This window comes from Myxine glutinosa, chromosome 1, assembly GCF_964187855.1.
Source record: "Myxine glutinosa chromosome 1, kmMyxGlut1.1, whole genome shotgun sequence".
Lineage (NCBI taxonomy): Eukaryota > Metazoa > Chordata > Myxini > Myxiniformes > Myxinidae > Myxine > Myxine glutinosa.
Window position 1 is genome coordinate 309,943,665 of NC_136261.1, and position 27,173 is coordinate 309,970,837.

Sequence of the window (27,173 nt, forward strand, 5' to 3'; positions counted from 1 at the left end):
CTCAGTGGTTTGCACATTTCACTGTTTTGCTGTATGCTCTCAGTGTTTGCACATTTCACTGTTTTGCTGTGTGCTCTCAGTGGTTTGCACATTTCACTGTTTTGCTGTATGCTCTCAGTGCTTTGCACATTTCACTGTTTTGCTGTGTGCTCTCAGTGGTTTGCACATTTCACTGTTTTGCTGTATGCTCTCAGTGGTTTGCACATTTCACTGTTTTGCTGTATGCTCTCAGTGGTTTGCACATTTCACTGTTTTGCTGTGTGCTCTCAGTGGTTTGCACATTTCACTGTTTTGCTGTATGCTCTCAGTGGTTTGCACATTTCACTGTTTTGCTGTGTGCTCTCAGTGGTTTGCACATTTCACTGTTTTGCTGTATGCTCTCAGTGCTTTGCACATTTCACTGTTTTGCTGTGTGCTCTCAGTGGTTTGCACATTTCACTGTTTTGCTGTATGCTCTCAGTGGTTTGCACATTTCACTGTTTTGCTGTGTGCTCTCAGTGGTTTGCACAATTCGCTGTTTTGCTGTATGCTCTCAGTGGTTTGCACATTTCAGTGTTTTGCTGCCTGCTCTCAGTGGTTTCAACATTTCGCTGATTTGCTGTATGCTCTCAGTGGTTTGCACAATTCGCTGTTTTGCTGAATACTCTCAGTGCTTTGCACATTTCACTGTTTTGCTGTATGCTCTCAGTGCTTTGCACATTTCGCTGTTTTGCTGTATGCTCTCAGTGGTTTGCAAATTTCACTGTTTTGCTGTATGCTCTCAGTGCTTTGCACATTTCGCTGTTTTGCTGTATGCTCTCAGTGGTTTGCAAATTTCACTGTTTTGCTGTATGCTCTCAGTGGTTTGCAAATTTCACTGTTTTGCTGTATGCTCTCAGTGGTTTGCAAATTTCGCTGTTTTGCTGTATGCTCTCAGTGGTTTGCAAATTTCGCTGTTTTGCTGTATGCTCTCGGTGGTTTGAAAATTTCGCTGTTTTGCTGTATGCTCTCAGTGGTTTGCACAATTCGCTGTTTTGCTGAATACTCTCAGTGCTTTGCACATTTCGCTGTTTTGCTGCATGCTCTCAGTGCTTTGCACATTTCACTGTTTTGCTGTATGCTCTCAGTGGTTTGCAAATTTCACTGTTTTGCTGTATGCTCTCAGTGCTTTGCACATTTCGCTGTTTTGCTGTATGCTCTCAGTGGTTTGCAAATTTCACTGTTTTGCTGTATGCTCTCAGTGGTTTGCAAATTTCGCTGTTTTGCTGTATGCTCTCAGTGGTTTGCAAATTTCGCTGTTTTGCTGTATGCTCTCGGTGGTTTGAAAATTTCGCTGTTTTGCTGTATGCTCTCAGTGGTTTGCACAATTCGCTGTTTTGCTGAATACTCTCAGTGCTTTGCACATTTCGCTGTTTTGCTGCATGCTCTCAGTGCTTTGCACATTTCACTGTTTTGCTGTATGCTCTCAGTGCTTTGCACATTTCACTGTTTTGCTGTGTGCTCTCAGTGCTTTGCACATTTCGCTGTTTTGCTGTGTGCTCTCAGTGGTTTGCACATTTCACTGTTTTGCTGTATGCTCTCAGTGGTTTGCACATTTCACTGTTTTGCTGTGTGCTCTCAGTGCTTTGCACATTTCGCTGTTTTGCTGTGTGCTCTCAGTGGTTTGCACATTTCACTGTTTTGCTGTATGCTCTCAGTGGTTTGCACATTTCACTGTTTTGCTGTATGCTTGCTCTCAGTGCTTTGCACATTTCACTGTTTTGCTGTGTGCTCTCAGTGGTTTGCACATTTCACTGTTTTGCTGTATGCTCTCAGTGGTTTGCACATTTCACTGTTTTGCTGTGTGCTCTCAGTGATATGCACATTTCACTGTTTTGCTGTGTGCTCTCAGTGCTTTGCACATTTCGCTGTTTTGCTGTATGCTCTCAGTGCTTTGCACATTTCACTGTTTTGCTGTATGCTCTCAGTGCTTTGCACATTTCACTGTTTTGCTGTGTGCTCTCAGTGGTTTGCACATTTCACTGTTTTGCTGTATGCTCTCAGTGGTTTGCACATTTCACTGTTTTGCTGTGTGCTCTCAGTGCTTTGCACATTTCGCTGTTTTGCTGTGTGCTCTCAGTGGTTTGCACATTTCACTGTTTTGCTGTATGCTCTCAGTGGTTTGCACATTTCACTGTTTTGCTGTATGCTCTCAGTGGTTTGCACATTTCACTGTTTTGCTGTGTGCTCTCAGTGCTTTGCACATTTCGCTGTTTTGCTGTATGCTCTCAGTGCTTTGCACATTTCACTGTTTTGCTGTGTGCTCTCAGTGGTTTGCACATTTCACTGTTTTGCTGTATGCTCTCAGTGGTTTGCAAATTTCACTGTTTTGCTGTATGCTCTCAGTGGTTTGCACATTTCACTGTTTTGCTGTATGCTCTCAGTGCTTTGCACATTTCACTGTTTTGCTGTATGCTCTCAGTGGTTTGCACATTTCACTGTTTTGCTGTATGCTCTCAGTGCTTTGCACATTTCACTGTTTTGCTGTGTGCTCTCAGTGGTTTGCACATTTCACTGTTTTGCTGTATGCTCTCAGTGGTTTGCACATTTCACTGTTTTGCTGTGTGCTCTCAGTGGTTTGCACATTTCACTGTTTTGCTGTGTGCTCTCAGTGGTTTGCAAATTTCACTGTTTTGCTGTATTCTCTCAGTGGTTTGCACATTTCACTGTTTTGCTGTATGCTCTCAGTGATATGCACATTTCGCTGTTTTGCTGTATGCTCTCAGTGATATGCACATTTCGCTGTTTTGCTGTATGCTCTCAGTGATATGCACATTTCACTGTTTTGCTGTATGCTCTCAGTGATATGCACATTTCGCTGTTTTGCTGTATGCTCTCAGTGGTTTGCACATTTCACTGTTTTGCTGTATGCTCTCAGTGGTTTGCACATTTCACTGTTTTGCTGTATGCTCTCAGTGATATGCACATTTCGCTGTTTTGCTGTATGCTCTCAGTGGTTTGCACATTTCACTGTTTTGCTGTATGCTCTCAGTGGTTTGCAAATTTCACTGTTTTGCTGTATGCTCTCAGTGGTTTGCACATTTCACTGTTTTGCTGTATGCTCTCAGTGGTTTGCACATTTCACTGTTTTGCTGTATGCTCTCAGTGATATGCACATTTCGCTGTTTTGCTGTATGCTCTCAGTGGTTTGCACATTTTGCTGTTTTGCCGTATGCTCTCAGTGGTTTGCACATTTTGCTGTTTTGCTGTATGCTCTCAGTGGTTTGCACATTTCACTGTTTTGCTGTATGCTCTCAGTGGTTTGCACATTTTGCTGTTTTGCTGTATGCTCTCAGTGGTTTGCACATTTTGCTGTTTTGCTGTATGCTCTCAGTGATATGCACATTTCGCTGTTTTGCTGTATGCTCTCAGTGGTTTGCACATTTCACTGTTTTGCCGTATGCTCTCAGTGGTTTGCACATTTCACTGTTTTGCTGTATGCTCTCAGTGGTTTGCACATTTCACTGTTTTGCTGTATGCTCTCAGTGATATGCACATTTCGCTGTTTTGCTGCCTGCTCTCAGTGGTTTGCACATTTCACTGTTTTGCTGTATGCTCTCAGTGGTTTGCACATTTCACTGTTTTGCTGTATGCTCTCAGTGGTTTCAACATTTCACTGATTTGCTTCATGCTCTCAGTGGTTTGCACTTTTCGCTGATTTGCTGCCTGCTCTCAGTGGTTTCAACACTACGCTGTTTTGCTGTATGCTCTCAGTGCTTTGCACATTCTGCTGTTTTGCTGTATGCTCTCAGTGCTTTGCACATTTCGCTGTTTTGCTGTATGCTCTCAGTGCTTTGCACATTCCGCTGTTTTCCTGTATGCTCTCAGTGGTTTGCACATTCCGCTGTTTTGCTGTATGCTCTCAGTGGTTTGCACATTTCACTGTTTTGCTGTATGCTCTCAGTCCTTTGCACATTTCAGTGTTTTGCTGTATGCTCTCAGTGGTTTGCACATTTTGCTAATTTGCTGCCTGCTCTCAGTGGTTTGCACTTTTCACTGATTTTCTGCCTGCTCCCAGTGGTTTGCACTTTTCGCTGATTTGCTGCCTGCTCTCAGTGGTTTCAACATTTCACTGATTTGCTTCATGCTCTCAGTGGTTTGCACTTTTCGCTGATTTGCTGCCTGCTCTCAGTGGTTTCAACACTACGCTGATTTGCTGTATGCTCTCTCAGTGGTTTGCACTTTTCACTGATTTTCTGCCTGCTCTCAGTGGTTTGCACATTTTGCTGATTTGCTGTATGCTCTCAGTGGTTTGCACTTTTCGCTGATTTGCTGCCTGCTCTCAGTGGTTTCAACATTTCGCTGATTTGCTGCCTGCTCTCAGTGGTTTGCACATTCCGCTGTTTTGCTGTATGCTCTCAGTGGTTTGCACATATCACTGTTTTGCTGTATGCTCTCAGTGGTTTGCACATTTCGCTGTTTTGCTGCATGCTTTCAGTGGTTTGCACATTTCGCTGATTTGCTGTATGATTTCAGTGGTTTGCACATTTTGCTGATTTGCTGTATGCTCTCAGTGGTTTGCACATTTCGCTGTTTTGCTGTATGCTCTCAGTGGTTTGCACATTTCACTGTTTTGCTGTATGCTTTCAGTGGTTTGCAAATTTCGCTGTTTTGCTGCATGCTTTCAGTGCTTTGCACATTTCGCTGATTTGCTGTATGCATTCAGTGGTTTGCACATTTCGCTGTTTTGCTGTATGCTCTCAGTGTTTTGCACATTTTGATGATTTGCTGCATGCTCTCAGTGGTTTGCACATTTCGCTGATTTGCTGTATGCTGTCAGTGGTTTGCACATTTCACTGTTTTGCTGTATGCTTTCAGTGGTGTGCACATTTCGCTGTTTTGCTATATGCTGTCAGTGGTTTGCACATTTCGCTGTTTTGCTGTATGCTTTCAGTGGTTTGCACATTTCACTGTTTTGCTGTATGCTCTCGGTGGTTTGAAAATTTCGCTGTTTTGCTGTATGCTCTCAGTGGTTTGCAAATTTCGTTGTTTTGCTGTATGTTCTCAGTGGTTTGAAAATTTCGCTGTTTTGCTGTATGCTCTCAGTGGTTTGCAAATTTCGCTGTTTTGCTGTATGCTCTCGGTGGTTTGAAAATTTCGCTGTTTTGCTGTATGCTCTCAGTGGTTTGAAAATTTCGCTGTTTTGCTGTATGCTCTCAGTGGTTTGCACAATTCGCTGTTTTGCTGTATGCTCTCAGTGGTTTGGAAATTTCGCTGTTTTGCTGTATGCTCTCAGTGGTTTGCAAATTTCGCTGTTTTGCTGTATGCTCTCAGTGGTTTGAAAATTTCGCTGTTTTGCTGTATGCTCTCAGTGGTTTGCAAATTTTGCTGTTTTGCTGTATGCTCTCGGTGGTTTGCAAATTTTGCTGTTTTGCTGTATGCTCTCGGTGGTTTGAAAATTTCGATGTTTTGCTGTATGCTCTCAGTGGTTTGCAAATTTTGCTGTTTTGCTGTATGCTCTCAGTGGTTTGGAAATTTCGCTGTTTTGCTGTATGCTCTCAGTGGTTTGCAAATTTCGCTGTTTTGCTGTATGCTCTCAGTGGTTTGGAAATTTCGCTGTTTTGCTGTATGCACTCAGTGGTTTGCAAATTTTGCTGTTTTGCTGCCTGCCCTCAGTGGTTTGCACTTTTCACTCTTTTGCTGCCTGCTCTCAGTGGTTTGCACATTTCACTGTTTTGCTGTATGCTCTCAGTGGTTTGCAAATTTCGCTGTTTTGCTGTATGCTCTCAGTGGTTTGCAAATTTCGCTGTTTTTCTGTGTGCTCTCAGTGGTTTGAAAATTTCGCTGTTTTGCTGTATGCTTTCAGTGGTTTGAAAATTTTGATGTTTTGCTGCCTGCTTGTCTCAGTGGATTGCAAATTTCGCTGTTTTGCTGTATGCTCTCACGGGTTTGCACATTTCGCTGTTTTGCTGCCTGCTCTCAGTGGTTTGCTCATTTCGCTGTTTTGCTGCCTGCCCTCAGTGGTTTGCTCATTTCGCTGTTTTGCTGCCTGCTCTCAGTGGTTTGCTCATTTCGCTGTTTTGCTGTATGCTCTCAGTGGTTTGCACATTTCGCTGTTTTGCTGTATGCTCTCAGTGGTTTGCTCATTTCGCTGTTTTGCTGTATGCTCTCAGTGGTTTGCACATTTCGCTGTTTTCCTGCCTGCCCTCAGTGGTTTGCTCATTTCGCTGTTTTGCTGCCTGCTCTCAGTGGTTTGCTCATTTCGCTGTTTTGCTGTATGCTCTCTGTGCTTTGCACATTTCGCTGTTTTGCTGTATGCTCTCAGTGCTTTGCACATTTCGCTGAATTGCTGTATGCTCTCAGTGCTTTGCACATTTCGCTGTTTTGCTGTATGCTCTCTGTGCTTTGCACATTTCGCTGTTTTGCTGTATGCTCTCAGTGCTTTGCACATTTCGCTGAATTGCTACTTGATTTTCACATTTATAGAACACTATTTAAAGGTAAATCTTTGTAGTTGCCGTTTTTTAGACCGTTAATAATTTGCCTTCTAGACGGGTCAATATACAACCAGAACAGCCGTACCCCAAAAAAATTGCAAATTTTAGTTTTATTGCATTTCCTTATATTGTAAGACTTACTTAGGAACATATCAAAAGTTGGACATAAATGGACCATGGGAAAGTAAAAATTTTTGACATGATAAAAATGTCACAAAACCATGCACGATTCACTACGTCGAAAACGTCTTTGGTTTTTTATTTTTGTTTCTTTTTGTTTATATAAATTAATTTGTTCCACTGAGACCAGCTGCAAAGGCAACATTTTATAACACTTGTTTCGTGTCTTTAACAATGTTTACATCTGCTACCTGACACATGTCTTTAACAATATGACCTCCCAGCATGTAGGCTAATGACCTAATTCCTCACTGGTAGTTGTGCAGCTTGACTGAGTAACAACTCCACATGAATGAGTTAATTACACCTAATTAGGACTCAATTGGACAACGTTGTATGGTAAACATTGGAGATACAATACAATACAACCAAGGAGATACAGTACAATACAACCAAGGCCAAGGCAGTAGCAAAAAGACAGGTAGGCCTATGCATACAATTGCCCCATATATTCTACATGTATTTTGTACTCCTACAACTGTAGTGTATGATGGTATTTATTTTCCAGGTTCTAGAGTTGTGGGGATGCATATTTATTTAATAGGAATGGGACCAGTTGATTGGGGGAAGGGGGGGGGGGGGGTTCTATCAGTATGTTTTTCTTCTGGACTATACATATCTTTTCCTGGTGCACCTTGTGACTAAGCAACAGAGCCCTTGTATATAATTCATTTCAGATGCAGAAAGCAATGGGATGACCACTATGCAGATTATTCCATAGTATGTTTCCTCCTAATATATATCTTACATAAATATCTCAGTTTCAGGGGCGGAGAATGCTCTGATGGCATTCAATGTATATGGCCAATGTAAATTGACTGCATGCTTCTAAAAGATCTCATTTTTGTATTTTCAGAGATAGAAAATGAACTCTTTATATGGTAAAGAGACCTGCCCTTTATGCCAAAGGGGATTGGACTGTGAGGAAACAGTATCAGTTCGTGAGAAAGGAGCAGAAGGCATCAACCGTGCAAGTGCCGAAAGGGGTGTTGACATCAGAATTCTAGCTGGTACCAGTGTTCACAAATCATGCCGAGTGAATCACATAAACAAAAAGGACATTGCTTTAACCAAGAAGGATCATGCGGAATCAGGTCCATCAGTCAAGAGGAGTGCTCGCATTTCCCTGGGACCATATGACAGTAAAACACATTGCCTTTTCTGCGGCACTGAAGTTAAGGAAGAGGGCCCAAAGCGAGGCCATGCAGAAACAGCCAGTTTTGGCTACGTGAAGACTGACGCATTTGTTAAAACTATATCAGTTCATTGCAAAACAAGGAGCGATGAATGGGCCCTTGCTGTTCAAGGCCGCATTGAATATTTTGAGGGTGATCTCCATGCAGCTGACTGTGTGTACCACAAGTCCTGCAACATTAATTTCCGCACAATGCGAGACATTCCACAACGGTTCAAGCCGACTGAGTCAAACAAGAGACGAAAAATGGGAAGGCCTAAGGACAGTGACCAGAATGAGGCTTTCGATAAGGTGTGCTCTTTTCTTGAAGACAATGATGAGGAACAGTTAACAATTACAGACCTCGTGGCTAGAATGGAACAATACCTGGGCGATAGTGAATCCAATGCATATGGGAACCAATACATGAAGGAACAGCTTAAAAAACGATATGGTGAATCTATATTCATGGCAGAGGGTAGAGGCTTAAAAGACATTGTGACATTCAGAGAAAAAATGTCCCAGATCCTCCGTGACCACTACAATGCACCACGAGAAGATGATGAAGAAGCACAAAAACGTGCAATTCTTCAGACTGCTGCAAAACTAATAAAAAGTGACATAAAAACAACAGTTGCACCACATGGGGATACATACCCAACTACTGCAGACCTAAGCCTTACTGCTGCATTGGGGTATGTCCCAACTAGCCTGCGATTCTTGCTGCAGCATCTTTTGGTCGGGAAAGATACATCTAGGGAGGTTGCTGGTATTGGACAAGCAGTCATCCAAGCAGTGCGTCCAAGGGCTGTAATTGCACCATTGCAGCTTGGTCTTGCAGTGCAAATGCATCACTTGTATAGGTCTCGTTTCTTGATAGATAGTCTATCAACCTTTGGCTTTTCCTCATCTTACTCCGAAGTGCAACGGTTTGAAGTAAATGCAGCCTCTTCTCTTGCTCCGGATGTGTTTGGAGGTGACACCGACATTCTTGATACATCCTTGTTATTTGCTGGAGACAATGTGGACCACAACATCATAACGTTGGATGGAAAGGGTACCCTTTCATGAGGAGGACGATGAAACTGGAATCTAAGACTAGAAGGCATATGGTACTTCCACATGTGTCAAAATTGTCCAATTTTTTATATGTTGCTTTCCATGTCATAGACTGGCAGAAACAATCAAAGAACATATATTTGTGCAAATATTTACTTTAAATTGCGAATGGTCTCAGGATTAGCACTGCATAAACTACCAGCAACGATCATAATACAAATATTGGTGCAAAATTAACTTTAAATTGTTAGTGGTCTGATGATTTATCAGTCAATTTTTTTACGTTTTATCTGCCGGCAGCCATCTTGTTTTCTGACGTCACTGAGGGACTTTCCCATGCGTCAAAATTGTCCAACTTTTAATATGTTGTCTTCCACTTCATAAACTACTAGAAATAAGCATAAAACAAAAATTTGCAATTTTTTTGGGGTCAGGCAGTATATTGACCCGTCTATTCCCCATATTCTCATAATAAAGCTTTGGTGAAAATTTGATGACAAAACTCAAATGGTAAAAAGGTTGGAGCCCTGACATGGACACTGCACACCCACACGGACACATGGTAACACACACACGCACACACACACACACACACACACACACACACACACAAACACAACAACGGACACACACACACAAACACACACATACACACTCACACACACACACACACAACAACAACGGGGACACACACACACACACACACGGGACACACACACACACACACACACGGGGACATACACATGCGTGGGGACACACACACATGCGGGGACACACACACACCAGGTGTGAGGACACACACGGGGGACACACGTACGGGGACACATACTCACACACACATGGGGAGGAGGGGGACACACACACACATGGGGGAGGAGGGGACACGCACACACACACAGGGGGACACACACTGGGGACACACACTGGGGACACACACATACACGTGGGGACACACACACACACACGCAGCGACACACCCACACGCGGTACCACACACATACACACCTGGGGACACATTCACATGGGGGGATATACACACGGGGTTGGGGGGGGCGGGGATACACACACACGGGGGGGACACACACATGGCCGGGACACACACACACGGGGGGACACGCAGACGCACATACACACACACACACACACACACAATCGACACAACATTCAAAGATTTATGGGAAGTTACGATTGGCGGCAATTTGACATCTCGCCCCGAGCGTCATTGTTCCTCGATACGCCATTGCTCCGCTGTACCTGCAATCTGTTTTTGAAATTCCCTCTTGATGATGGACCCAGATTGCGTTTATCATATTCTTGTCAGGAAATGACTTTTGCTGGTTATCAATAAATGCAAAATTGTAGTTTATAAGGGTGGCATTGGCTACATTCAGATCCCATCTCGAGATATCACTGTAAACAAAATATGAGATTTCTGTTTGATTTACTGTGCAATCTTCAAGCAATATCGTGCCTAGTAATAGGTCAATGCGCGTCCCTCTTGATCTTCCTCGCAAAACATTTCAGTTGTTTTAAACCTTATTCAAAATAAATTATGGAAACACGCATTGCCATATGGGAATTACGATTGCATATGCATTCAATTATATCTTTACAATAAATATGACATTTACACATAATCTATGTATTTGTGCAATATATTACCCCATGCTCCAAGCAGATAAAACTTAGGAATATGGCTGTATTTTTCCCAAAAACCTCTGTTCTTGCAGTAAATCTTCCTAATTTTTTTTCTCAAACTTAGTAAAGTCGTTACACCTGTACATGCCTCCAAAAAAAAAACAAGGAGAAAAAGATATTAAATGTCATAGCTCCCGTAGTTTTAGTAATTTTGCTCAGCCATTCGGCCATTTTTGTCGGCCAGTTAAAGGCAGCTAGTCGGCCATTTTTGGCCAGATTACAAAAAACCTCTTCTGCATATGTATACTCTCATGTTTTCTCTTTGTGCCAAGTTTAAATAAAATCGGTAAATGCATGTCTGAGGAATGGTTGAGGACTTGTTCAATATCGGGTCTTTTACAACTAAAATGGCCGCCAGCTCGCAGCCATCTTTGATCGGATCGCAAAATAAAGTGAGGTCCACGTAAATGCCGTCATGTGCTGTGCTTGTGCCAATATTGAACAAAACGAACCATGAATGTTCAACAAATGGCTCGGGATACATTGAAGTATCAAAATGTCAGCCAGTTGGCCATATTGGATCTGATCTAGAAAAAAATGCCGTGCTTATGGAAGCCGTTATTCTTTATCTGTGTGCCAAGTTTGAACAATCTCGGTGAATGCATGTCTGAGAAATCGTTGAGGACGTGTTCAACATCGGGTCTTCGGGTTCAACTAAAATGGCCGCCAGACGGCCATCTTTTATTGCATCGCAAAACAAATTGATGTGCTTATAATGTTGTATCAAAACAAATTGACAATACCTCATGTATTGTCTTTTTGGCAAGTATGAAAAAAATCGGTCAATACATTTCCGAGATGTGGTTGCAGACGGATGGACAAGACCCAATCCATAAGAGTTTCTTTTGTAATCTGACCAAAATTGGCCGACTAGCTGCCTTTAACTCCGTAGAGCAAAATTACTAAAACCATGGGAGCTATGACATTTTATATCTTTTTTCTCCTGGTTTTTTCCAACGGAGACTAATAATGAAAGTTAAACTATTAAAATACATAAGTATATATTGTTAATTTGGTTTCCATGTGTTGGACTGTTGTATCTTGTTCATATAAACTTTTGAACGCACCATGTGTGCAACTTTGTAAGCTCAATAATATATGTAATATCATTGTCATATGTAGAACTAGAACGGCACTAGGTAGAGCACATACCTCCACCAGGCTGAACATTTTATGTTTTGTATCCAACTGATAGACCACAACCAGATCTGCATATTCACCAAAATCCAATCAATTCGCCCTTGTCACACACACAACCTGTCCACCAAGTTTCGGCCAAATAAATCCACAACATTTTGAAATAGCATGCTATATATTGTTTTTGGTCCTGTCTCTCAATGGTGAAGAATCACTGAAACATTCTCATAGCCGGATCTGGATCTTCACCAAATCTAATCAATTAGGCCTTGTAATACATCCAACCTGTCCACCAAGTTTCATCCGAATCCGTCCACAACTGTTTGAGATATACTGCTATGTATCGTTTTTGGTCCTGTCTCTCAATGGTGAAGAACCACTTCAAAAATTCTAGTATCCAGATCCAGATCCGGATCTTCACCAAAATCGAATCAATTCGTTCTTTTCTGACACTCAACTTGTTCACAAAGTTTCATCCGAATCCGTCCATAACTTTTTGAGATATCCTGCTCATTGACCAAAAAAAAATACAGACAGACAGACAAACAGGGGTGAAAATATAACCCTCGCCCACCTTGGTGGTGGAGGTAATGAAGACGACAAAAAAATGCTTTTTCATGGAACTTTAAACTACGACATACTTTACACTGCAAATTCAACAAAGGAAAACACATTTCTAACCTGCAAGTACATGCAGGTTGTACACGATGGAAATGTTGCATGAAAAAGAGGATCTCAAAGTGAAAACCCAATCCCACATTAATGATGTGAGATAAGCTGTGGTCTGACCGTCTGGGTCCGCTCTGCTTACCTGCTTAAGCGGGTCAGTCCCTTGAGGTCGCCATCATTTACGGCTGTAATTTTGTTGCCGTCCAGGTGAAGCTCACTAATGTGACTTGGCAGACCTGGTAAAAAAGAAGGTTTGCCTGAATCAGCGAATATACTTGCGCACGACCAAAGTGGTAGCAGTCAGGGCCTGCCATTACACAAACTGGATTTTGTTACATTTGTTGTTTCCCAAACATTTTTTGGAGTAATTATGCCCCATTAACAACCACTTTTTGAGATTCCAATTGCTTGATTAATAAGCAATAAATGCCATTTTTTAGCAAGGAAATAAATGAAGAAGCAAATGCATCAAAGAGAACACCAACTTCACAGTCGATCACAGCACCAAACAAAAGTGATGATGAGAAGTAACAAATACAAATGTGGAATGAAAGAAAATAGACAAAGTGCTGTCATTTTTGCCAGAATATGACGATGTGTTTCGAGCATCCACTCTGAGTCTGGTACGTCGGTGGTTTGATCCTGACCCTGGCGGCTAGGTCACACCAAAGACTTTAAAAAAAACAATTTGGGGTATTTCTGAGACGAGGATAAGTAGAGCAGTAGGAATATGGAGTAAAAAAAAAAAAAAAAAAACACCTTTAGAGGCCATTTTTCCCCGCAAGCGGGGGTTAGCCTTTTTCGGGAACTGTGGTTGTTGTTTTTCGGTCCCCTTTTTGAAGCAATGTTTTACGGCCGGATGCCCTTCCTGCCGCCAACCCTTTTTGCCGCCTTTAACGACAAGCAGGGAATTACCAATGAACTGGTACTCAATTAGCCGACCTCTAGTGGGGCGGCTTAGCCCAAATATTCAAAAGAATTGTGCATTTTGTGGTACAAGCACCAAATTTGGCACAAATGTACATTAATATGTTGCGAACATTTTCAGATATTGGGCCACTTGAAATTCCGTAATTTTTTTTTTCAAATTTTTTCAAATTTCGTAATTTCAAATTTTTCGGGTGACACCGTCACAATTTCGGTCTTCGAGGCCGGCCGATAGGCAAAGTGTGACCGGAAGGGACGAGGTTCTCCTGACCACGTGGCCCTCGATCTGGGAAGCGAGAGGCGTTCCATTAGTGGACGCGCCCCTCACGCCCGACTTTTGGGCGGCCCCGGCAGGCCGTTTGTTTTGACGTTCCGTGACAGGCCCCGCACCCCCACCTCCGGGCCGACCGGAAGCTTGTGCTGAGTACATCATACCTGAACAACTCAGTGTGGCAGAACACAGCAGTGCACACCAGGGTGACCCCTTCAGTGCATAAACCAATTAACCTGTCCACTGCAGGGCATATAGAAATGAAGTTATTTTCTGCATATAATAATAATATAAGTTCAGTTCTATATAACAATTTCTGTTATCACCACTACCACTACAACTACCACTACTACAAGCTTTGTCTGGAATTTTGTGGACTAACAGACAAACAGACATACAGACAAGCTGGGATCAAAACATTACCTCCTTCCACCATTGAGTGTAGAGGTAAACATCATGGAAATTATATCATGCCCTAGATTTAATTCATGCTTACCCGTGTATTTGCTTCACTGGTTCACAAGGTCTTTTGCATACATGTAATTCAGACTCTCGTCTTCATTGCTGACCACACAATGTTCGCAACATATTAATGTACATTTGTGCCAAATTTGGTGCTTGTATCACAAAATGCACAATTCTTTTGAATATTTGGGCTAAGCCGCCCCACTATATCGGCCGGCCTCGAAGACCGAAATTGTGACGGTGTCACCCGAAAAATTTGAAATTACGAAATTTGAAAAAATTTGAGAAAAAAAAATTACGGAATTTCAAGTGGCCCAATATCTGAAAATGTTCGCAACATATTAATGTACATTTGTGCCAAATTTGGTGCTTGTATCACAAAATGCACAACAGGTTTGCTATGCTGCTACACTACTCGGAAGGATGACAGGCTGAGTCAACCCCCCTGGCGTTAATTCAGCGATTGACCGGGATTCGAACCCAGGATCCTAGGTTAATCCTAAGCCAGCACCCTAGCCGCTAGCCCAACACCAGGGATACCAGTAGGAATCTTCGGGATCCAGTAGGAATATGGAGTGTGAGAAGGAAAATGTTGGGGGTGGTGAAATAATTGGAAGGCACACACCTTTTGGTTATCTGGTATCGTTTTGTTTGGAGGAGTCGGATTTATAAGTGGGAACAAAGTACGTGAATTCTGAAAGAGGGGAGAGGAGATGTTGGGTTTGTCTAATGACCATCTTATAAGCTACCAGCATGACGTCACATCAAATGTAGGAACATTCGGTATCCTGGATCGAGCCTTGGTCGGCACAGAGTCGATTGGACTTGTGTGATTGCATACGGCTCTTGTTTCAATAAAAACCACTTCACTGTTATTCTATCAGAAACCATGTGCCATCTACCTATTGCTGCATGGTTTCTGACCAACAGGATGTACCTGCCACAAACCATAATGTCTGAGGTCCACAAATGTATCTGAAGAGACAGCCAAGATAATAAAAATTAAAATAACAAGAAAGAATCTGAAAATGCAAAGCCCATCCGCGTCCATTTGTATTCAGACGTCTGCTTCTTCTTCGGTATGCTCAAAATAACGAAAACATGAAAAAAAAAATACAAAATGAAAATTTATGATTTTATGCAGCCTTGACCTTTGAGCTTTAGATGTAAAAAAAATAAATCAGCTTCTAGCTTTTGATTGGTGAACCAACTCAGTGACCCAAAATGCAAATTCTTTAAATTTCAGGTCAATCTGGTGAAAATTGGCGATTTTACGCAAACTTGACCTTTGACTTTTTGATCTAAAAAAAAAACAATCGGCTTCTAACTTTTGATTGCGGAACCAATTCAGTGACCCAATATGCAAATTCATAACATTTCAGGTCAATCGGATGGAAATTGACAATTTTATGTGATGCTGACTTTGACCTTTTGAGCAAATTATTAATTTGCCCTTTCCATATTCTCATAATAAAGCTTTGTTGAAAATTTTATGACAAAACTCAAATGGTAAAATTAAATTTCAGGTAAATTGGATGAAAATTGATGATTTTAGGTGATGCTGACCTTTAACATTTTGACCTGAATTTTTTTTAAATCTTCTCGTATCTTATTATAATAGAGCAAACGTATATGGATCGCTTTGAATGTTTACATGCGACGAAAACGTCTTCTTCTTCTTCAAATTACATAACCATCCCCTTAATTAACCCTCTTAAGTGAGTTAAGACTGCTGAGACTCCTCAGACCTTTGACGACCCTTTAATTCCCCCGAGACCCTTCAGACCACCAAGACCCCTGAAGACCCAAAACACCCCGAAGACCCAAAACACCCCGAATACCCAAAACACCCCGAAGACCCAAAACACCCCGAAGACCCAAAACACCCCGAAGACCGAAAACACCCCGAAGACCCAAAACACCCCGAAGACCCAAAACACCCCGAAGACCCAAAACACCCGAAGACCCAAAACACCACGAAGACCCAAAACACCCCGAATACCCAAAACACCCCGAATACCCAAAACACCCCGAAGACCCAAAACACCCCGAAGACTCAAAACACCCCGAAGACCCAAAACACCCCGAAGACCCAAAACACCCCGAAGACCCAAAACAACCCAAAGACCCAAAATACCCCGAAGACCCAAAACACCCCGAAGACCCAAAGCACCCCGCAGACCCAAAACACACCGAAGACCCAAAACACCCTGAAGACCAAAAATACCCCAAAGATCCCAAAGACCCAAAAAGCCCCTGAAGACCCCACAGTCCACAAAGTCACTGAAGACCCTTAAGATCCAAAAGCCTCTGAAGACACCAAAGACCCAAAAGACCCTGAAGACCCAAAAACACCTCAAAGACCCAAAATACCCTTAAAGGCCCAGAGGATCCAAAAGACCCTGAAGACCCAAATGGCCCTGAAGACCCAAAACACCATGAATACCCAAAAGACACGGAAATGGTCAAAGATGCCTACCCCTCTGAAACGACGTGTGGTGAGGCGCACAGAGCGAGCCGAGTCATGCTCGTGATCATAATAAAGCTTTGTTGAAAATTGGATGACAAAACTCAAATGGTAAAAAAGCTACGACTCAGACGGACACACACACACACACACACACACACACACACACACACACACACACGCACACACACACAAACAAACACACAGAAGTGATTTGAAAACCCCTGCTGCGCAAGAGACGGGTTAATGAAGTCTCCTGACATGTGCAGGCTAACAAAGCAGATCCTCTGTTCACTACTGCCTCCTCTACTGTAGGTCACACTGAAGTATCATGGACATCAGAAAATTATATTAATTTTGCAACATGTACGGGCCAGCTCACCTCGGTGGAGCACACACAGTGCATTAAAACATGTTTCTTGCTGGTTAGCCATCATGAGCCCAAAACGGACGCTCTCTTGCTTAGTTTCCTTCTGGTATCCCCACCTTTTGGAATTGATTCCAACTGAGCTTCTGAAAGGCGGATGTAGGCGAGCCGATTTAGACCCTGGAAGGCTCCATTTTCAATACCTTTATTTTCCAGTGGATTGTCACCCATTTCTGTAACACAATCACACCAAAAAACTATTGATATTCCATAAAAGATTCATTTGTGTATAATGCAGTTCTTGACTGTTAATTCCCTCAGGGGCAACTTGGGATGGGCACTAAAATGATGATAAATCATCGTTGCCAACATCACCCAAATCCCCAAATATTACTGAACAGATATCCAGAAGAAAGGTGTACCGAGAACAAAGTGAGATGGACAGTGGGTCATGCGTTTTGCCATGTATTGCTGTTACCACTGAAATTACCTTGACACGGCCTATTTTAAACATAACGTGGTACCCCAGAGCACCACACAATGCACACAATACCTGCTTCACCCTTTTATCTGAAGCCACAGAATGATTCAATCAAACAAGCAATGAGTCTTCACTTATGAGAAAAGTTAAAAGTTTTGCAATCATTACAAAGAAACAAAAACAATTGAGTTGCCAAATTCAATAGTACACAAATTACTCTTATATGTATAGTGTAGTTACCAGGCACAGCTATCCATTTGAGAAAGCACAATTCAAGTATGATTTTCCAGCCCATATCCCATTGTTAGACTGCTCCAATTATGTCATCAAACAGCTTTCGACAAAATGTAAACAGCGGAGGTAGTGAGAGGCCAGGTGAAGTGAATAGGAAATGGACAAAATCAGAATCTTAGAATACTTGAAATGAACAGACAAAACAGGTCGCCTGTTACATTGTTCAAGCGAAGTAGCTGCCTCTTGATGTTGTGACACACATTCAAATCCCACCGACGTTGTGCTTCGTCTACTCGTGTTTTTTGTAACACGTGTACAGTCGTGGCCAAAAATATTGGTACCCTTGCACTTTTTTCAAATAACTAATAATAAATAACTCACAATTTTCTTGAAAAATAAGTTGAAATTGACAAGAGTATTTGGTCTCCACAATTCTTTTTTTCACTGTTAATACTCGTATTACAGAACCTTTGTTTTTTATTCAAAACTTAATATCTCCTTTTAAATCAGAAAATAAAAAGAAATGGCATTGACAAAATTATTGACACCTGAGACTTAATATTTGGTAGCACAGTCTTTGGACAAAATAACTGCAGTCAAGCACTTCCTGTTGCCATGAATGAGCTTTCTGCACCTCACTACTGGCAGTTTGGCCCACTCTTATTGTGCAAACTGCTCCAGTTCTCCCAGATTTGAAGGGTGCCTTCTCCCAACTGCTGTTTTCAGATCTCCCCACAGGTGTTCAATGGGATTTAGATCTGGACTCATTGCTGGCCACTTCAGAACAGTCCAACGTTTTGTCTTGAACCATTCCTGGGTGCTTTTTGAAGTGTGTTTGGGGTCATTGTCCTGCTGCATGACCCATGACCTTTGACGGAGACCCAGCTTTCTGACACTGGGTTGAACATTGCACTCCAAAATGCCTTGGTAATCTCCTGATTTAATGATGCCATGCACACATTCAAGGCACCCAGTGCCAGAGGCAGCACAGCACCCCCAAATCATCACTGAACTTCCTCCATGTTTAACTGTAGGGAAGGTGTTCTTTTCTTTGAAGGCTTCATATTGTTTTCTGTAAACATAGAGATGATGTGCTTTACCAAAAAAGCTCTAATTTGGTCTCATCTGTCCACAGGACATTCTCCCAGAAGGATTTTGGTGTGTTCAGATGTGTTTTGGCAAACTCCAGTCAGGCTTTCTTATGTCTCTCTCTCAGCAGTGGGGTCCTCCTGGATCTCCTACCATAGAACCCCCTTTCATTGAGTTGGCGGCGGATGGTGTGAGTTGAAACTGTTGTACCTTGTGTCTGAAGGTCAGCTTGAATCTGTTTGGCAGTTGATCGAGGTGCTTTCTCCACCATTTGAACATTCCTTCGCTGCAATCTTCACTCAAGTTTTCTATTGCGGCCACGTCCAGGGAGGTTGGCTACAGTGCCATGAGCCTTAAACGTCCTGATAACATTACGTACGGTGGACACAGAAACATCAACGTCTCTGGAGATTGACTTGTAATCTTGAGATTGTCCATGCTTGGCTACAATCTTGTGTCTGACCTCCTCAGACAATTCTCTGGTTTTCTTTCTTTTCTCTATGCTCATTGAGGTACACACAGACAAAAAACATCAGAATGACTCTTTTTCTCTTTTCAAACTAGTTGAATGAGTGACTTTTATATTGCAGGCACCTGCAACTAACCACAGGTGAGTTCAATTCCAACGTAAAGGAGAATCACCTGCTTGAAATCTAATTATTTCTAACAACTTCTAAAAGGTGCCAATAATATTGTGCGGGCCATTTTAGGATTTCTGTGTGGAATAAGCTAAGATTTAGTAATTTTTTCTGCTTTTTTCTTTTGTTCCACTGCAAAGCAAAGAAATACATATGTGGATACCAAAAGATTGTTTAATTTCAACAATTTTCTGGAGAAATGGTGCATTATTTGAAAAAAGTAGAAGTGTGCCAATATTTTCAGCCACGACTGCATATTGGCAAGCTCTTTTCTTTTTTTTTTTCTTCTTTTTTTTTGGATACTGAATCGAGGCTCGTGAAAGAGCTAACATTTATTTCACAAACAAATCAACCAGACAAACAAAATATACAAAAAGAGGGAGCGGAAGACAAGATGGGGAGAGAAGGGGAAGCACACAATCACAACATTTAAGAGCAGGGAGAAGTGTGGGAGGGAGAGGGCTTGGGGGCAGGAGGCGTGGGAAGGGGAGGGGGGGGGGGGGGAGAGGTATAAAACACAAGGGGACCGAAATTAGCGGGGGTAGAAAAGATCAAGGTTTTGGATGGGGGAAGATAAGAGATGGTGGTGAACAGCTGTTTTAAACATCTGGAGGGAGGAGTGGGATTGAAGGGAGTGGGGGAGTTTGTTCCAGAGGCGGGATAAAAGGGGAATGAAAGTGTGAAGGTGAGCAGAGAGCCTATAATTTGGCAGTTTAACCATCAGAGGGTTGCTGGCAGATCTTGTGCGACCGGAAGGAATATTGTTATGTTTTGGAATATTGAAGGAACAAAACAAACAAATGACCACTCTTCCTTGAGTCTGGAGAACATAATATAACTGGAACAGCACTTGGTAGAGCACATTAGTTTAGTCTCGCCTTGCGTGCTTATTCTGGACAAAAACATCGTTAACATCGTTAACTGAACATGTTACTGTTATGTCCCATTGCTGTTGTAGCCCATATACTGGTATCATCCATGTCCCCTATTTTGTCATATATATTGCCATTATCCATTAATGATTTTATGATTAATGACTGATTATTAGGATATTTAATGACCACTTTTGTGCACATTAAGGCTAACTTGCATCAATGAAGATGAATATGAAAAAAATTCAAACTAAATTCCCCATGGGTCGTCGAGCATACATATGAAGTTTCCCACCGATCTGTTGAGCAGTTCTGGAGAAGATATTTGGTAGTTTTATTATCTTGCCAAAACGAAGTTTTTGCAAGATGTATTAGTCAGCTTGTATGTTTGTTTGTTTGTTATCTTGCCAAAACGAAGTTTTTGCAAGATGTATTAGTCAGCTTGTATGTTTGTTTTTTTGTTTTTTTGTTTGTGGTTAATCTTTTTTTTTTCACGTTTAGATCACTCTGTAGACCACAGTTATTATTGGAAACTCCTGTAACTTCGCATATCAGAGTCCTATAGAGATACCCTTCAGCACACAAAATTTTGAAGGTCAAGGTCAAAGGTCAAGGTCACTTTGTGGTCAATCATGGAGGTCGACGAAACACTAATTCTTTGAGTAACTTTGATCGGATCGTCTCCAAACTTCATGGGAATCTAGTATATGGTCCGGCGCTCAGCTGATTACTTTTTGGTGGCGATCGGCCTTGACCTTCATGGTTAGCGCTGGAGGTCGAAAATTATTGACCCCAAGGTCAAATTTTGAAATCGTAGGTACCATATCGAGTAATACCTCATATGAATGCCCTTGATGAGTGCTTCCCAGATCTGTAAACAGTTTGACGCTATGACGTCATTTGATGACGTCATGACGAAAAAACGGAATTTTCACATTTTGGCAAGATACGGTTCACCCTGTGGGTGACATATTAATTTTTTTGTTTTTTTGTTTGTGGTTAATCATTTTTTTTCACGTTTAGATCACTCTGTAGACCACAGTTATTATTGGAAACTCCTGTAACTTCGCATATCAGAGTCCTATAGAGATACCCTTCAGCACACAAAATTTTGAAGGTCAAGGTCAAAGGTCAAGGTCACTTTGTGGTCAATCATGGAGGTCGACGAAACACTAATTTTTTGAGTAACTTTGATCGGATCGTCTCCAAACTTCATGGGAATCTAGTATATGGTCCGGCGCTCAGCTGATTAGTTTTTGGTGGCGATCGGCCTTGACCTTCATGGTTAGCGCTGGAGGTCGAAAATTATTGACCCCAAGGTCAAATTTTGAAATCGTAGGTACCATATCGAGTAATACCTCATATGAATGCCCTTGATGAGTGCTTCCCAGATCTGTAAACAGTTTGACGCTATGACGTCATTTGATGACGTCATGACGAAAAAACGGAATTTTCACATTTTGGCAAGATACGGTTCACCCTGTGGGTGATTTTTATTTTATTTTCAATCCAATATGGCGCCAAAGCACATGGCCGATAACGTCATAAATTTAATTCCTCACTCACATCGGGTCGTAGATCAGATATATTAAGTTTGTTTCAGACCTTTTGGATAAGGATTTCAATCCAACCAATTATGGCTGGAATACTTCACCGATGATGTAATCGTTATCATCCTATATACTCCATGGGAAGTTTATGACATATGCCAAGTGAAATTTTTTTGGGTTGAGCGGTTTCGGAGATGATGTTCAATTTTTTTCCCTTTAATCCAATATGGCTGCCATACCATGTTACTTATTATGTCAGAATTATTCATAAAATATTTTCCATGGGGAGTCCCTCCGATATTTAAAGTTTCACATTGATTGAATAAGAGTTTGTAGAGAATTTTTTTAATGATGTCCTTAAAAACAGCAAGTTTCCTGTTTGGAATGAATTTCAATTTTGCTTGACTGCCAGGCAGGCAAACAGAGTAAAAATATTATCTCACTTCTTTCTGTACATGTGCGATCAGAACAAAATCAGTCAAGGTACTGCAAAACGGCAAACTTGTCTTCCTATCCATGTTCGGATTCGTGTTCAAAATATAACACTCATTTTAAATAAGTTGTTCCTCGATCATAAACTGACGATCATAAACTGATCAGACAGACAGACTGACATGGACCAATTGCTTAGCCACAATTTTCACTTCCCATGCATGGGGTAACAATGCTTGTAGTCCAGCTGAATAGTGAAATCATTGTAAGTAATATTGTACAAGCACCAAATTTGTAACAGAGATTCAGTCACGTGAAAAAGTAAGTACACCCCATGTAAAGTTTTGAATTTTTCAACAGATTTCAACATACAGCTATTTGATCCTCATTTCAACAATATTGATAGATAAAGGTGATATAATATAACAAATATCATGAAACATTTACATTTTGTAGTCCATTGTATAATTTAAATAAACATAAATACAAATTTCACATGTGGAAAAAGTAAGTACACCCCTAACATTTATCACTACTTCAAATACCTAAAATTAGAATCAGGTGCACCAGCTCAGGTGCAAATGATTAGAACATCATTAGAGAGGATCTTGGAGGAACCTGTCTTATTTAAACCTCGGACATTTCGTTTGGTTTGCACTTTGTTGTTGAAGTGTGCGGGGTCACCATGCCTAGATCAAAAGAGTTCTCTGAGGCCTTCAGAAAGAAGGTTATGGATGCCTACGAGTCTGGGAAGGGATTTAAAAAGATCTCCAAACATTTTGAAATAAATCATTCGACTGTCCGGAAGATCATCGACAAATGGAGAAGATTCCAAACAACTGCCAACTTGTTCAGGCCAGGCCGCCCCAGCAAGTTCAGCCCGAGAGCAGACCGCAAGATGCTGAAAGAAGTCTCTAAGAACCCCCGAATGTCATCACGGGACCGACAGGTAGCTCTTGCCACTGTTGATGTAAAGTGCACGAGTCTACCATTAGAAAGAGGCTGCACAAATTTGATCTACATGGGAGGTGTGCCAGGAGGAAACCTTTGCTGTCCAGAAAGAACATCAGGGCAAGACTAAAGTTTGCCAATGAACACCTCGGCAAAGACCAGCACTTCTGGAACAATGTGCTCTGGACAGATGAGTCAAAGGTAGAGCTATTTGGCCACAGTACCAGAAGATATGTTTGGCGAAAACCAAAGACAGCATTTGACCACAAGAACCTGATACCAACTGTAAAGCATGGTGGTGGAAATATTATGGTTTGGGGCAGCTTTGCTCCATCAGGGCCTGGGCAGCTCACCATCATAGAATCCACTATGAATTTTTCATTGTACCAGAGGGTGCTTGAGGATAATGCGAAGCCATCTGTCGGAGAGTTGAAGCTCAACCGAAGGTGGACCTTGCAACATGACAATGACCCTAAAAATAACAGTAAATCCACCAAGGAATGGCTGAAAAGAAAGAAATGGAGGGTTCTGGAATGACCAAGTCAAAGCCCGGATCTAAATCCCATCGAGATGTTGTGGGGGGATTTGAGACGAGCTGTGCATGCAAGAAACCCCTCAAACATCGCACAGCTGAATGAATTCTGCATGGAGGAGTGGGCAAAAATTTCTCCCAGGCAATGTCAGAGACTGGTAGACAGTTATAAAAAACGCCTACTTGAGGTTGTTTCTGCCAAAGGGTGCAATACCACCTATTAGAGCCAAGGGTGTACTTACTTTTTCCACAGAAGGAAATGGCATCTCTGTTAATTTTTTGTTGAATAAATTATTGCAAAGTCAATTTTCCATTGTTTTTTGTTCAATTAGATCACCTTTATCTGTAGATACTGTTTAAATGAAGATCAAATATTGATATGTCCACATATGTTAAAAATATTTTTTTTAAACATTTAATGGGGTGTACTTACTTTTTCCACATGCGAAATTTGCATTTATGTTTATTTAAATTATACAATGGACTACAAAACGTAAATGTTTCATGATATTTGTTATATTATATCACCTTTATCTATCAATATTGTTGAAATGAAGATCAAATAGCTGTATGTTGAAATATGTTGAAAAAGTCAAAACTTTACATGGGGTGTACTTACTTTTTCACGTGACTGTGCCTTAGTGCTGCCGGATGGCTCTCCCGGAGCTTCGCAGACTGGGCGGACGTACGTGGCGGTGACCTCTCGCCTTTTGCTCATTAGATTGGAGCACTAAAATTATATATTCGTAATTTAACTATTCCCAACCACATCCAGGTCGACTCCATGTAGTGGGTGGACACAAGAGGTAATGTACTGTGTGGCAGGCGGTGCTTATCGCTCCTGGTAAGGTGCAGCAGTAGCTGTATGGGACACCTTACTGGCGGTTTTCCACTCACGGTATGGAGTAGCATAATTACTGGAATATATGTATGTATGTATGTATGTATATAGGTGAACAACAAGCAGATCCACAGAGAGAGAGGAATATGAGATTAGTGTTGAGGTTAGACATTGAGAGGGTAATAACAAAGTGTTTTGTGACAGAATGTTTATGAAGTGGTGGATTAGGAGCTGGTCAGGGAGATAATAGGGCAGGAGGAAGCAAACACTGAAACTCAGTTTCTTAATGCAAGATTCACATGATACAGAGGGCCTTAGATTGCAGGTGAGATTGAAAGCAGCAACCACAGTGTAGAGTCATATACAGTACCATGAAACTCTGGATGAGGGTTTTGAAACTATTATAATTTAAGAACAACAGGGGAAGTACTTAGCCCTGGGGAAAATTCTGAGTCAGTGTCCTGCTTTGTCGGCCAGCTGGAAAATATAATCTGCCCAGGACAGGTTATAGCTCCCAGGGTTTCTAGAGAATGATCCTCTCCCAAAAGCTTACCTCACAAATATATTGGGGGATTTAACAGTTAGTGCTTGTACAGATGCAAAGTTAGAATATGGATCTGTATTTCACTAAGGCATATTCCAGGTAGATAAGCAGTTGCTTATTGTTTCCAGATCAGCAGAGAGGGATGCGGACAAAGCCTGCTTGGCAGAGTAGAGTGAAACAAATGTGCAGATAGTGGAGTCATATACAAAAAAAACCTTTGCTCTAACGAAGTGTCAACACTCAAAACATCAGCCACACCTATTTTCCAACGGCAATAACACGTACTCTTGTCAACGTTTTGTTGATTGATTTATCGTTTAAATAATTATAGTCAACACTTACTAATTGTCGGAAATAGGCTTCATTTTAAAGAACACTTAGTGGTCGTTTAGAAGCATATTGAGTAAGTTCGAAGCCAAAAGTTATTCCATCAGTCATGCTTTATCGCTGTGCCAAATTTGGTGTTTTTGTTCCAAAACCCACAATTCCTCCAAAATTTAGCCCATTCCACAGGCTTATTGCCTGTAATTTTGTCACATTCAATTGCTGGGCAGGCAGTATGTTATGCAGTAATGATTCCCACCGAATAGTCTTCATTTTGTATGCAGAACTCTTTAGCTCTTTCACGAGCCTCGATCTTGTATACAAAAAAAAAAAAAAAAAAAAAACCCCAGGAAAAGTTCATTGTTACAATAATGTTTTTATTACATCTGTAGGCCTTACAATAAGACTTTATGAAGCATCTTATGAAACAAGTATGACCCAAAAATGATTTGATCTTTATATACATATATATATAATTATATATATATATGACCCAAAACATATATATATATGACCTTTATATTCATGTATATATAATATATATATATATATATATATATATATATATATATATATAATTCTCCATAAGCTTGAAATTTACAATCCTTTTCACTAAGACCAGCACTTTAATGCTCAAAGTTTTGCAACTGATTCAAATGAGATGAGAACCTTGGAACATGAAGCTCAGAAATGACCTGCCATCAAACAAGGTATGCAAAGTGATAATTATATAAATAATTCTTTGTCATGAGACTTCATTGCCTTAGTTTAGTCTTTAAAAATGCTAAATCAGTGCTATCGTATGTTTCCAACCTAGGCCAAACTTATTCGAGAGACTTCTTTCTAGTCTTCTACAATAGAACGTCTCACAATATTACTCAGTCTGTCCATCTGTCTGTCTCTGTGTTTGTCCACGAAAAATGCTTCATCGTATGAAGGTGAAATTTTGCAAACCGCTTCAGGACGACCGAAAGAAGCGCTGATGTTTTTGGTGCAAATGATGCAATGGCTTTGTTGTGGTCTGACTCTCAGGTTGAAGTGCACAGCTATAATAACTCTAGAAGGCTAACAAGGAGGAAACTAAAATAATGATATTGCACAGCATTGACAGGGCTTATCAATTTGGTGCATTTACAAACAGACAAACAGTGAATCATATACTGATCTTACCTCCATCAAATACACAGAAAATATTTTACCAGTGTCTAGATTCTAGACCGACAATTTCTTTTCATATATCCGTTTCTGAATGAGTATGCTGAAGGACAACGTACCCAGAGCATACAGATGAGCAAGGCCTGACAAAGCAGTTGCAGGAACCTTACTGATCTTGTTCTCGTGCAGACGCAGCTCAACGAGCGAAGAAGGAAGTGAGGGTGGCACCTCGAGGAGATTATTTCTTGACAGGTGCAGGCGCTGTAGAGAGACCAATGGTTCGAGTGCCCGTGCATGGATCTTGAAGATCTTGTTATTGACCAGAACGAGGATCTACAACATGGTAACATGGTTTCAGGGTGCTGGGTGGTACATTATTTGTTTACTCTCCTTCAGTCATTACTGTCACTGTTTTTTGTCAACTAGTTTAGCTTCATTCTAGTTTTCCAGTTTTTGACTCCAAAAATAGGTTTTTATTTTATGGGGAAGAATAAAAAGAAGACAGCATTGCAAATTAAAGTGGGAATACAAAAGAAAGGACAGCCATTTGCAGAAACCTTACAATCCCTGGTGAAACTCTGTTGATTTCTGAACTGTCTTATCATGAGTATTTTTCATGATGATTTTAAGTTCATGGATGAGCTTGCAAATATATATATAT

The 27,173-nt window shown here is 41.2% G+C and overlaps 1 protein-coding gene across 1 annotated transcript in view; it reads right to left on the reverse strand.

Moving 5' to 3' along the window:
* Positions 1-27,173, reverse strand: part of DCN (decorin) — a 126,210-nt gene that overhangs the window by 13,132 nt on the left and 85,905 nt on the right. The window contains exons 4-6 of the mRNA XM_068136138.2: positions 26,632-26,845; positions 16,989-17,102; positions 12,515-12,608 (exon numbers count right to left, since the gene is read on the reverse strand). Coding sequence (XP_067992239.2) covers positions 12,515-12,608; positions 16,989-17,102; positions 26,632-26,845 — 422 coding nt within the window. The remainder of the gene's footprint in view (positions 1-12,514; positions 12,609-16,988; positions 17,103-26,631; positions 26,846-27,173) is intronic.